This window comes from Rhinolophus sinicus, linkage group LG03, assembly GCF_036562045.2.
Source record: "Rhinolophus sinicus isolate RSC01 linkage group LG03, ASM3656204v1, whole genome shotgun sequence".
Classification (NCBI taxonomy): domain Eukaryota; kingdom Metazoa; phylum Chordata; class Mammalia; order Chiroptera; family Rhinolophidae; genus Rhinolophus; species Rhinolophus sinicus.
Genome location: NC_133753.1, coordinates 196,241,547 through 196,255,364, shown reverse-complemented (window position 1 = coordinate 196,255,364; position 13,818 = coordinate 196,241,547). Strand labels below are relative to the sequence as shown.

At 45.2% G+C, this 13,818-nt stretch overlaps 1 protein-coding gene across 3 annotated transcripts in view; it reads left to right on the top strand.

The window, feature by feature from the left end:
* ICE1 (interactor of little elongation complex ELL subunit 1) overlaps positions 1 to 13,818 on the top strand; it is a 52,946-nt gene that overhangs the window by 17,595 nt on the left and 21,533 nt on the right. For 2 of the 3 annotated variants that reach the window (XR_012495196.1, XM_019743375.2), the window contains 5 exons: positions 1,542 to 1,624; positions 1,831 to 1,870; positions 1,954 to 2,010; positions 8,403 to 8,489; positions 11,198 to 11,595. Coding sequence is in view for 2 of the 3 variants with exons in the window: in XM_019743375.2 (XP_019598934.2) it covers positions 1,542 to 1,624; positions 1,831 to 1,870; positions 1,954 to 2,010; positions 8,403 to 8,489; positions 11,198 to 11,595 (665 nt within the window). In the remaining variant the exon portion in view is untranslated. Of the gene's footprint in view, positions 1 to 1,541; positions 1,625 to 1,830; positions 1,871 to 1,953; positions 2,011 to 2,333; positions 2,538 to 8,402; positions 8,490 to 11,197; positions 11,596 to 13,818 lie in introns of those variants that run through there. The other variant, XM_074329108.1, reaches the window with a different exon arrangement.

The window sequence follows — 13,818 nt, the reverse complement described above, 5'->3', positions numbered from 1 at the left end:
AAGTCCTTGAAATGTTACACTCAAAATAATAGCAGCCTGTACTTTTCCTGTAAAAAGAAGTAATTCATAAAAGGATTTAATTTTGTAAGTTGATTCTCATGGGGCCTTCTCATTTTTCCTAATGAAATCAGTAAGGTTTGTAGAGAAGCTTATTTTAGTCCCAAGAAAGCTGATGTGTTTGGACAGTTAGAGCATACCCATGGGGACATTCCCCACATCAGGCTTGTGGTCCACACTGACCAGTCAGAGTGCAGAGGGGCCCGGGAGGGCCGGCTACCGCCTCGTGGGCTGCTCAGTCCGAACCCTTTCAGGAACTGAATGCACAATCTTGTGTTGTGTTTTCCCCCTTCATCGGGTGGTTGGGATGTGGAAGTAATGACAGGTAGAGACGAGGGGGCTCTGGCAGACCAGGCCTGGCGCATGATCCCCACTTTAGTCCAGCGTGGGCGTCAGCAGCCCTCTTACCTGCTGTGGCTCACTGACCCCACTGTCCGTGCCGTGCCTTCAGCAGAGGGCTCTACTGCTCACACGTGTATTTGGGAAAGGGTTCTTACTCCAGTGTTTTATGGGATTTTACTTTTCCTAGCAATGGTGTAGGAACTCAGGTCAACTCAATCCTGCTCAGATTCTTCATAGTGTATTTGGACTATTCAGTGCTTCAGAATCAAAAACAGGCATGAGGAATTGGCTGAAGATTCAGGAAAGAGCCATGAAAATGCCTTAAAAGTACAGTTGACCCTTGAACAACTCAAGTTTGAACTATGCCAGTCCAGTTACATGCAGATATTTTTCAATAAATAGTGTAAATGTATTTTCCTCATGATTTTCTTAACATTTTCTTTTCTCTAGTTCGCTTATTGTAAGAATACAGTATATAATACATATAACATACAAAATATGTTAATTGTTGTTGGTAAGGCTTCCGGTCAACAGTAAGCTATCAGTAGTTACGTTTTGGGGAGTCAGAAGTCATGTGTAGATGTTCAGCTGCTCAGGGGCCATTGCTGAGAGGTCAGATGTAATCTACAGTAAAGGTATTAGCACTGAGGACTCTCAGCTTATGGAGGGCTCCCAGGAAGGAGTGACTACAGTAAGCTTCAAGGAGAGCCCTCCCTCCACATGCAGAGAAGGGCATTAGCTGTATCCCAAGGGGAAAGCCCAGTTCTGCGACCTGAACACCTTGAATGCTGCTGATGGCTGAAGAACAGGGGGTCTCCCCTTCTCTGAGGGTCATGCATTTTGGAATCTGGCCTGCCAAGAGGGCTTGGGTGGCTCGTGCAGGCCTTGGAAAGGGTGTTGAGGTCTGGTGCCAGTTCTGTGGGTATATAGGCAACAGAGAGAATACTGTGAGCAAAAAGGGTTTCCGCATTTATCCCTGATACAATACTGAAGGAACAGTAACTTTTTCACACTTGTTTCAAAGTTTTAAGGGATGAGGAAAAAACCTCTAAATGGATTATATTTTGAGAATTTCATTAATTGGAGTTGTGAAGTTGGTTAATTATTTTTCTTTCTTACTTTACTGTATTTTTTAAATAAAGAGGCTGCCATCAAACAAATTCAGGACTTCAAGCAACTGAGGAATGAAAAGAAAGTCCTAGAAAAGGAATTTAAGAAGACACAGGTAATAGATGACAGTGCGTACACGCTGAGCTTCTGGCTTCAGGGCTCCTCAGTGTCCTTTTAAGTGCCACGTCCCCGTCACGCAGGAGGCGGGGATGAGGCCCCTGAGGGACACAGTCACGGGAGGCCCATCGTGTTGCCCCTGGGTTAGGTCTGGAATGGCTGCACGCTGTACCCGTGCTGACACTCCGTGCTTTGTTTTCACAGGAAAGGCTCGATGAATTTTCTAAACAGAAAAACGAAAAGGGTGAGTATTCGGTTATCGCTTACTTAACAATTCTGTTTTGATACACAGAATTCTTTTTTAACTGGTTTCCCCCACATTTTTAGAGTTGAGAAATATCGGAACACAAATTTCAAGTGATTCTTACGGAAGCATAGATAAAAGTAAGTATACTCCAAGTTGTATTTTAATTTCTCTGCATTGCTTGTACTGGTTTGGGAGGTCGCTTGTTGCTTTAACCTATGACTAAATATTCCAGGGCTTAATTGATGTTTCATGTAATAGCCATACATGTTTCAGGTCTTCATTAGATCTATGTCATCACCTTGCTGTCTGATAAAATAATACAGTGAATGAAAGCGTGTAAAAGCAGTATTGTTTGGGAAAGGAAAACTAGTTAGAGATATAATTTCCACACTTCTCAATAAATGAGTATTGTTTTCTCATTAGGTTACAATTTATCAAGTCAGTTTATTAAATTTCTTAGGTGCCAAATGTATAAAAATTGTTAAAGTCAGGCAGGAAAACTGAAGTCAAAGCCCTATTTTTGGAAGACAAGAATTGAGGGAAGGCCAAAAGTACAAGGAAAGTAAAGTGGTCACACAAATCACACGGGAAATCACAGATGTTCACATGTGCCTTTCATCACTGGGTGTGTGATCTCGGAGACGAGAAGGAATAACCCAAGAAGGTGAGAAATAGGGGTTTTCCCTCCAATATTTCTGTTTATCAATTGTGTGACCCCTGGCCTTTTACTTTCCTTCCTTGTGTTTTCATTCTTCATTTTCAAAAGGGAGATTCAGTTTGTGCTCTGCTTATCTCTCCTTTTTTGATAGGGATCAATTTAAAATGTAAGTAATGGTATTTTCATGTTACTAATGTGTTATTTTTCTCTCCAATAGAAATGATTAAAACCACTTACATTGTTTTGTAGAATTATGTAGTGTCTCTTCAGAAATCGCTTTTATCTTTTTTATCCTTTTTTAATTCAGAACACCAGATCGTTTTTTTTTGTGGCTTCAGTCTTTGACGGCTCATACCTTTCAGTTGCCTGGACGCTGATTTATCACTGTCACTAATACTGCTGTGTGTTTAGCCTCCATTCTTCCTCCTCTGACGTGTGGAAAGTGAGATTTACCGTAGTAATAGATGTCGCTGAGAGAAATAGAGGACTTGACGACACTTGGCTTTCCTAACCAGCAGTCACCTGTTGGACCAACAGATTTGTTTTAGGATTCGGCTAGTCTCAGGCCTGCTTCAAACCAATCCCGTTGCTGTCTGTCCTGCATGCTGTTTTATTTTCTTCAGAGAACTTGTTACTAACACAAGCAATTTTTTAATTTAATTTTATTTTTTTATCTTCCTTCACTGTGAGGGCAGGGATCGTATCTGTTGTATATTTTGCTTTTTCCAGACAAATAAATGAAGTCTTTAGGAATCTACTGATGAGCTGTGGACCTTGATAGCTTTAATTCCTAATTTTGCGTTGTATCCTTAATGCTTTCCTCTGTTAATACTTGACTTCTGAAAGAGATTTACAAGTTAGGCAGAAAGGGTATTCGGTTGACTGCACTTTCAAAAAGGCTGCCTGAGTGCCACGTCTGCCTTTCCTTTCTTTAAAATTCTAATAAAATTGGGAGACAATAAAAATTGCTCTTCTTTAGAGTGAGAAATGTTTAGCACCAGTGGGGATTTTAATGAGGTGATATAAAGCAGAAGGTATCAACTGGTGACGCAGCCCCCAAATTTCGAGAAAATAGCAGCTCTCCAAAAGCAAGTTTGGGGGGCAGAAGCCTGCATGTCCCCAAATCATAGGTGGCAGAAGGAGCAGGGCATGATCATGGATGACAGATGGAAACTGTGCGACCTTGTGGGTTCAGAACCATTTCTGGGTTTGTCCACAGGTTGTGGCCCCAAGTTTAGTTTTCTGAGTGTTAGTTGTGACATGAGAGGCTCCCAGAGTGGGTGCGGGTATCAGACAGTTGGGCACTTAGGGCAGCTTTGCAGGACAGCTGCTCCCGGCCCAGAAAGTGAGAGCTTCTGTACTCCGTGTAATCCTCACAACTGCATTCGCTCTTCCTCGCCTCCCTCTGGAGGTGGGTCCTTATGCGCATGAGATGAGAAACTGCATTCATTGCCAAGGACTAGGACTGGAGATGTAGACTGAAGACATGCACTCTGGCTATCAAAGATGTCCTGCCTAAACTTGCACCTGAAACTGAGGAAAAGCCGTGACAAGAAAGAAAGGCACCCAACTCCAGAACAAGGGCTGGTTCCCGAGGAAACAGGATGAGGTCATGAAGCAGAAGGAAGTGTTAGAAATTGAATTGTTTCCTTAGAAAAAGTCTGAGAACATATGCATAGGCTGCTGCTGTGAAATTGGAGTTGGGCTTCTGGGGTATTAAAAATACGATTAGAAATATACCCACTAAGAAGGCTGAATTGTTGAATGGACAGATAGAAGATTGATTTAATAAACTGAGAAATTTAATCTCTGAACAGTGGTGCAGAAGAACAAGGAAAGTATAAGAATCTGGAAGATAGAACCGGATGTCGTAATAGTCATCTATTAGGACTTCTCAGGGGAGAACAGAGCTGAAAGGAGAGAAGGTTTCCTTCTCTCAGAGCAGAGCACCGGTGTGGTACTTACATGAGAAAGGCCTCCCAAGTATTGAGCATAACGTTTGTGTACGAACTCCATCTCCGACATGTTCATTGGGAAGACTTTTAAAATCAAATGGAGCAGAAAGATTAATATACAGGGATGGATGAAAAAATTCCAAGCAGATGCTAACTTGAAAGCTGTAATGTAAGGTGAAAAATAATTCAAGCCTAGAAATGAATTTACATGTATTAAAAGGGAATATTTAGGTTTTTTAAAGGTGTAATTTTCCGAGAAGATACTGCTATGTATCTTGGACCAAAGAGCATGAAACTTTGTCAAGTAAAAAAATGCTCTGAAATTCTAGGGGCAATAGCCAACTTCGTTTTCATGCGAGACTTTACATGCTTCTCAGAAATAGAAAACCAGACAAAACAGGAGATAGGATTCGAGTTGTAATTACAAGACTGATGATTTACATATGACGCTTAAACCACAAATCTAGAATTTAAAATGCTTTTCAAACATACGTAAAAACTGGCTTTTCTAGACAACAAAAACTACAATCTGAGATGTTTAATAAGATATTTGTAAAGATACCTCTCCCACCACCACCCCCCAAAAAAACAACAACAACAAAAAAACAAACAAAAAAAACTCAGTTTGAAAACCTACCTGGTAACACACAAACACAAATCCCTCTTGAATAACAGAAAAAAATAAAACTTGAAATACTAAACTGGTGTGAAAATAAACAACAGTAGGGCAGCATTTATTACATTTTTGAGATATTGTCAATATGGTCTTCAATGGAATGATATGCGGGCTTCAGTGATTGTTTTAAAAAGCAAGAATTATAGAAAATGAATGAATAACAATGTAGAAAAATACAGCAGACACTTCAGGAAAATGGAAGGAATTGATGAAAATCATAACATGAGATAATGAAATAGGAAACTAAGCAATTGATTTGCGACCATTAAGACTAATAGCTGGAACTTCGTAATGCTGATGAAACCCACAGCTCTTGGCAAGTCTGATCAAGAAAGAACAAAAGCCAGTAGCACCAGGACTCAGCTATAAAACTGCAGTTGGAGAATATCTTAATTCACAAATTTATATTCCTATTTGATCATGTTCGTAAAATGGACCATTTTTTAGGAAAACATACTCAGGTTGATTCAGAATAGTTGTTGCAAACCTGAACAGAAAAATAGCAGAACTAAAGAACAAAATAGTTAAAGCTCTATCTACGGCAACACCATCGAAGGTCCAGGTGGCTTAATGATGAGCTCTGTAAAGCCTTCAGTGAAAACTAATGTCTTTATTATTATTTTGTTTGTTTTAGAACTTAGGAAAAGATGGAATGCTTTTCGTCTCATTTTCTCAGACTAGCATAACCCTGTGCCGAAGCCAGTTAACAACACGCACACACACCCTCGACACAGAACTCTGTGACTTAGGACTATACAAAGTACAATTTGAAGAACTCAGATCTACTGGGAATTTAGAATACAGACAAATTATGAATTAAGAATTTATCCCAGGAATACTGCAACAGCTGGTTAAGGAAAATCATATGATCTTGATTTACCCATTCCTTATAAAAAATACTTGGTGAGGAAATAATAGGAAACCACATTTGAACTTGAGAAGGTGGGACATGAAGAGCGCAGCCATCTCTGCTGGGAACAGCAGGCGTGCTTGTTCCTTCTGCTTTGTGTACTGGAGGCCCGCGCAGCGCCACAGAGCGAGCAGGACGGCTAGGAGCTGGAAGGACTAACGAGTCAAGCTGTCGTCCTTTCAAATGGAATGCAAGCGCAGAAAATCAAAGACGCAGCTGGAAAACACAAGTGAAGCACTTGGGGACATGGTGACAAACAAGGAGCACAGAACGGACCATTATGAACCTGTTAGAACAGCCTGTTCTCAGATAGCCACGGAACCGTCAGACGTCAAGGAAAAGGCCTCAGAGCCGCCTGCCGTGCGTGCCTCCGGGAGACACTGGACCAGCCTCCTAAAGGGGATCCCAGGAGACCTGGACGCAGAAACTGTGTCCCTGGAGTGGAGGACTCCAGTGTGAGGATATGCATTTGCCCCAAATGTGTTTGTAGATATGCAGTCGCATTCAAACTCCCCAGAGGCTTTATATGGGAAGGGCAAGCAGATGCAAAACTACATGTTTGGAATGAGATTTTTGGAACGGAAATATCTGAGCAAGGCTCCTCTCCATACAGATACTAAAACAGAATCATGAAACGGTTGTGATTAAAAACACGTGTACGCATGTGGAAACCAACAAGTCGGCGGAGTAGAAAAGTCCAGAAATATTCACAGATGCCTTAGACTTTGCTAAAGGCAGTGTTTTAAAGGATTGGGGGAAGGTGTGCGGTTCAATTTAATGAGGGCTTCTCTTCACAACTAAGGAATGGAGGCACAGAGAGATTTTCTGCTTTGCTGAGAATGGATGGCTCTTTTTGTCCGATTGGATGCAGTGAAGGAGTGCTCAATTAGCTAGGCTGGCTTAGCCTCCCTACGAATAGAAGAGGAACTCTTTTTCTTTAAGGTTCCCTGTTTGCTGCTTTGGGTGTGCCTATAACAAGCAGGGGTCCTGGTCAGGTCACTTAAGCAGAGAGGATCCGAGTGTTGGGAGCAGGCTCTGGGGGCGGATAAATCACTGTAGACACGTTGCTGGGTCCCAGAACTTTGGACTCAGCAACGGATGTGCCTCACACGCCATGATCGTCAGAGGCTGATTGGCTCAGGGGAGGTTGGCAGCGTCTGCTTTGAACCCCCGAGTCTCGGTCCTCCGCTCTAGCCCAGCCCCCTGAGCTGCATCATTTGGGCTTTCATATGACTGTCCTTAATGCAAACTTCATGGCTCCTTGCAGGTGCTTTGCTTTAAAAGATTGGTCTTCGTAGCCTCTCTAGACTAGATGAAAGATTTCAGTATTTTTAGTAAATGCTTCAGGTTAATTTAAGAACTTAAGTTCAAGGAAACTAATAGAACTTTGAGGTGGCCTGAAATTGCCTAATACTTAACGGTTTATTTTTAGGTGAATTTTGGTTTGTGTGGGTTGTCCCTTTATGCAGATGTGACCAGAAGCTATTGACATTTTTATGAATATCTTTTGCTTTGGAAGTTTTTTGTGTGTGTGGAATATTTGTATTTATTAATGTTAGACTCACTTTAAATCCCTAGTACCATATTCTAATGTTACATGCATTTCATTGGGCCTGTCTTCATTACAACTACCCTTGGCCTTTCAGTTTGAGCCCGTGGTTCTTAAACATTTTAGGAATCCAGACAGACCCCTTTGAAAATTTATAAAAGTTCCCTGTGTAGCTTTCCCTGTGTGTGATTAGCTCTCCCTACCCATATGTCCATGCCTGCGTAGTTTTGTCTCCTGCCCTGTTTTCCCTTAAGACCATGAATGGCTTTTCTGTGATCCCTGAAGCCCCTAGGTTAATTACAGCATGGCCGACTGACGGCCTCACGTAACTGACAGCCCTTCTCCACTGCTCTTCATACTGTACACAGAGCCCACATCTCTGTCCGGCCATTGTGTCTACGCTTCCTTCCCCAGTCCCATAGCCCTGTCTGTAGAAAGTTTATAGGCTGAAGAGTTGTTTGTTCCACACACAGGTGAAGGTGACAGCCATTAACAATAGGCAGCTGTGGTCTTTTGAATCCCATAGTCTGCCTCCCCGTTCCCTACCCCGACCCCAGCAAGAAGAAACCATAAAAGCCCCACGCCTGTATGCAGCCTCCAGTGTTTGGCTCAAGCATGGTGGCAGACCTTTGCGATGGTAGTGACCGGAGTGATCCACAGTGATTGAATTTGAGGAATATGTTTAAGTTGCCTGGTTTTCTAAAGTCCTGCCAAGTCCTGACTTTAGCCTGTGTAGACTGAGCCAATTGGCGTGTCTTTAATACTTTATTCTCTTCCACAGGAAAAGTAAAACTACTGCTAAAGGAACTGTGGCTCTGTATAAACACAACACACAGAGTACCTGGTGAAGGCAGCAGATATGTCGCAGGTGAGACAGAAGCTTCCAGAAGTGCATATCGTTACATGAAAGTAGAAGTGTGTACCACGGGCATTCTGTGCCTTTAGGGTTTTATGTCTCCTGAACGTTCCATTAAAGGATGAACTAAACAAGTGGGTACCCCAATTATTCACAGCTCCTTTCTCTTCAGCATGACTTCCGCCAACCTTAGTGCACACGTGCTTTTTAACGTTTAATAGCAGCTTTCATCAGAGCACATGACGGGAGCTGGAAGAACACCCGGAGGCCTGTACGGCAGTGGATACAGAAGGCTGAGCATGCAGAGTTTTTTCTCATCATTTCCTGAGTTTCATCTGTCTGCCAGCAGTTTAGATTAATTTATTTTTCATGTACCTTGCCAGTTCCTTTGACTGACATTTTAGTTACAATCTATTCCTGGTCTCTTAGGATACCAATCTGGGCAGATAGAAAACTATTTCCCTCCATGCCAATTGTCATGTGAGATTATTGTACAGTGTAGTTAGCTAATGCTTTTCAGAGATTGACTGAATCTGTGGGATACCTTAATTTGCAGTAAAACGTCACACAGGCATTCTACCACATTCTCAGTTACACTCTATTCAGGATTTAAGATTTGGAAATAGTATTAGTCACCCTAGAGCAGATGGGGGAAGATGGCTGTCTTGCATACAATTCAAGTGCTTCTCAACTTTTATTCCTTGACTGCCATCTTAGATTAGCTGCGATGAATTCACAGATCACTGCAGATCTAAATCTGCAGGAACGTGCCCTCCTAGTGTTTCCTTTCAGGCTTCTGAAGGGAACGCTTCCTGAGGAAAATGTTCATAGGAAGTGCCTGAGTCTCACTTGTGTGCATTCAGAGCCTGAGTCCTGCAGAGGCGGGTTTGATGGGTTCTGTTACAGGGATTTCTCCCCGTAGTTCACCTCCTGGATAATAGCTCTGATAATATAACCCAGTTATATTGTCTGGTTATGTTATGTGCATCTCCTAAGTTAGTCTTCATTTTAGAACGTCTGTTCTGTCTTCAGGCAGTCGTGGGTTCTTTACAGTCTCCTGTATCAGTCAGTATTATTTTATTATAGGCACTTGATTTCATGTCATTATTTATTTTTTATCTTTTTTTCATATTAAAAAAGTTACATAAATAGTGCAGAGACTTCCCTTACACCCTTCATCCAGATTCCTCTGGATGTTCAACATTTTCTGTCCCAATAATCAAAAGCAGGACACTTCGTACAATACTGTTAGATAAACTAAACCGCATGTGAATTTCATCTATGTTCCCACCAGTGCCATTTGTCTGTTCCAGGATCCCACGCTGCATGTACTGCCATTCTTCCTTTTAGCTGCCCCAGCCTGACAGTTCCTCCTGCTTTCCTTGTTTCCCAGCTCTTTGACACTTGTGGAGAATATGCATGATTTTTTGGGTAGCCTGTCAGTTTGGGCCTGTCTGATGTTTTCTCATATTAGACTGAGGCATGAACTCTACAGCAGTGATGTTTAGGGCAGCCTCGGGGGATGGGACATGCCGCTGCCCTAACCCTGGGGGGTTAGTCTGGATCGCTTGTGTAAGGTAGCGCTGCCAGCTTTCTCCATCGTAAAGTCACTGATAGTTCATTATCTTCAGGGAGATGCTTGGACACTGCACATAGTCTGTTTCTCTCCACCTGTAGCCCACTGAGCTTAGTAGCCATCCAGGTAGCTTGTCTGCTGTAATACTGCTTTTGTCTAACAGGTTTTAGTGCATTTCCCTAATTTCTTCTGCATTTATTAATTGGAATTCTTCTGTAAGGAAGAGCTGTCCCTTTTCTATCTATCGTTTATTTATTCCTTCACTTATTTGCTTCTGTCAGTACAGGCTCGTGGGTATTTATTCTGTTCTGTGCATTGTAATTTGCTCTGCCATGTGTCTCATTCACAGTGCTCTAGCTGTCGTGATTGGGACGCCCTCCGGTTGGCTCGCGGGCCCTTTCTGCATTCCCCATCCTGTTTTGCAAACTTCTTTACTTTCTGGCACTGTGCGATAGTTCAGGCTCAGCTTGTTTTTCCCCTCCCTAGTCCTGTAATCAGCCACTTCTCTATCGAGCCCTGAGTCCTTCTGTAAAGTGTATTTCTACAGCTTTCAAATATGACAAATAGATATTTCCAATGATTTCTCAGAACACTTCTGTCCTTGATAATTAGCACCACTGCAGTTCACCAGAATGGAAACCGCCAAAGAACTGGCTTTTTATAGTAATCCTTCTGCTGCTTTATAACCGAGTATGTATGTAGCCTAGTTCCTTAATTAGAGCACTGTACAAATGCAGTCATGGGGCGGGCTTGCTATCAGTTGGCTTTGGATCACTTTTCAGACAGAAAAAATAGTTTCCTGCCGGGCTACATGCACGAAGCTGTTTCTCCCGGGTACTGCTGGCTGTGTGGGGAGGCTCAGGCCATGTGGGCCGGTGACCGCCGTGGAGGGGTCCTGGGCATCCCAGCATCCTCCTGCCTGTCTTCTTTTGCATCCTATCTGTTGTGAGTGAAGCATGGTTATGTGGAACATGTTCAGGTGTTACAGGATGGTCCTCAGGCTGGCATCTTTTACATTTTTTGTCTTTTAAAATGTTTTTATTTAGACTTACTATTGCAAGAATTTTGAACTGGTAGAATAAGGTGGGAATTTTTAAAGTTTTCTTGATATTGTAAGTATTTGATGTGCACATTTTTCCCACAGAAAGGCCAGCCCAAGAAGAGCCCCGACTCAGGGACCCCAGGGAAGCTGGGGTGCCGGCTGCGGGAGGAGGCGGCCCTTTGAGAGCCTCGGCGGTGCAGACATGCCTGGCGGAGCTGTCCATGGAGATAGAGGGCGACTTCTCTGCGTGTGAGAACGTGGGAAGAGAGGGGCCCCCCGGAGCGGCTCCCCAGAATGAGGACCAGATTCCTGGGGCTTTAACAAAGCCCGGGCATGACACCCACGGCGCCGACTTTGCTGACCACGAGCGTCTTTTTGATGAGGACCTTCAGGCCGCAGTGGACTTCTTCAAACTGCCTCCTCCTCTCCTGTCGCCGGTGCCGTCACCCCCTCTGGGCTCGGCCCCGCCCCTGGGCACCTTGCCTTCTGCGCTCGCACTTGTGAGTTTGCACTTTGACTTTGAGTCACCAGGCGGCTACAGTGGCCATCCTAGTATGTTAGTCAAGCTCAGCGAGCATTCTTGGTACTCAGACCAGACTTTGTCAGGGAGCGCTGAGAGGAGTTAGAAGGGTAGGCCAGGGCACTCTGAACCAGCACGCGCAGTGTGGCGTTGCTCACTGGGTGTTACGGTTGCATTGCTGTCTTTCTCCACAAGCACATTATAAGTCTCCTGGGGGAGGACACTGTCGTGATCGTTTGCTCTTATCTCCAGTGCCTGGCACTTAGCAGATCTGGAAGGAAGGAAGTCAGTACGTTTTTGCAGGCGTAGAGTTTTTCCGAGATGGGGAGATCATGTGCAGCGTGCGTTCACCCGTGATGCTGAATCGCCCCTTTCACTTGACGCATGCATCGTCTTTCTGTGTTTGCACAATGGTTTATCAGAATTTCTTAGGAAACCACTCTTCCTAAAACAGATTTCTAACTTTTTGGATTAAGGCGCAGATAAGTGACTCTGCTGAGTCACTGCCCTCCTTCAGGAAACATGCCTCATGCCTGCTGTGTTCCAGACGCCGTGCTAGGCACCAGGAAAGCAGAGGTGACATAGGGCGTGCTTGTCGTGTGGCAGCTAGACCAGGGGACAGGCCAGTGCTGGGGACGCGGGTTGCAGGAAGGGACCTAGACAGGAGCTCTGTCCTGAGCGGAGGCTGGTGTGTGGGGTGGTGGGGGCTCCAGGAGGGGAGGGGCCCAGCTGAGTGTTGAAGGGGGGCGCTGTAGGTGGGCTTGCTGTGCACACCGAGCTCCACTGTGAGAGGGAGCTTCATGCTGGGGGCCGTTCACGCAGACCAGCGTCCCAGGGCCGCGTGTGTCCTGAGGGCTTTCCATCTGATCCTGATGGAGCGTCGGGGGTGGCCCTGATGGCAGATTGTTATTTGCCAGCTGCACTTTGTCACAGTGTGAGTGGGTGGGGCATGGGATGGTCAGGGACGAGTCGGGCCATGAACAGGATGGTTTAGTTAGTGGCCTCCTTCATTCCTGACACCGTAACCCATAGTGGCGCCCGGGTCAGAGAGGTGAGGCGGTTTGAAAAGTTACAAGGTCGAATGAGCAGCCTTCGGTGAGATTTTCAGGGTGGTGCTTAGGGGTGTTGAGGGGTCAAGGATGTTGGAAAATAACAAATACAAGAAGAAGCCCTACTTGAGTGGGAAGATAATGTGTAAAACGTTAGCCTGAGGTGCGTGTGGGATTTCCAGGCTGGCATGTGCAATGTGCATTTTAGACCCACGGGCACGGTGGCCCGAGTGGGGCTGGTGGGACTCAGACGCTTAGGACTTGTCAGCATTTGGGTGCAGCAGAAGCCATGGCACTGTGATGTCATTTAAGGAGTGTGTAGAAGAAGAGGACGGGGTCCTAGACAGACTCCTGGGGAGCTGTCAGTACATGCGCAACCAAGTAGAAAAGAAGCGGGAAGGAGATTGAAGACAGGTGGCAGGATGCTAGAGGAAGACCAGGAGCTGACAGGACTCTCGAACTCCGGGGAGGGTGGAAACGACTGAGTAGGAGCGAGGCTGTGTCAGCAGTGGGCACGCTTCCTAGTCCACCATTTCCCTGACTGAGTGGGGAGGCCTGGCACTTGATGACTTAGCTCGTGTGGTGGGCCATGTGTGACGCAGGCAGGGGTGATGGGGGGGGCAGGGGTGGAGAACGGGTTGTGTGGGAGGGAGAATTGTCATCGCATAGGCTGTGGAGGGGTGGAGCAGGGCTGGTTGCCAGCATCCAACGGGTAGCACTAGGTGTGAAGAAATGTGTGGCAGGAGCTGTGTGTGAGGCGTTGCCCAGACGGGTGGCCCGCTGGGTGCACAGAGGGTACCGCTGTGGGCTCGAGTCAGTGCGTGTGGAGGAGTGACTTGGAGGTGGAGGAAAACAGGGCTGTGTAGCCAGAGTGGGAAGTCTTCTGGCCAGAAAATGGGGAGAAAGGAGCTGAGAAGTAGGAGAGTTTGGAGGGTAGCACTGCACCTGGGCCGTGTGTGGACTAGAGCTCGGAAGAACCTGATCCGGGAGAAGGAAGCAGTGAGTGAGGGGATCCCCGTGAGAGGCGGGCCTCCTGCCAGCAAGGGCGAAGCCATGTCCTACTCAAGACTGAGACTCCCACCCGTTACAGCGATTCCAGAGAGCAAACTGTCTGCCCTCAGATGTGTTCTAGAGGGTTCTTCAGGAAGCATGTA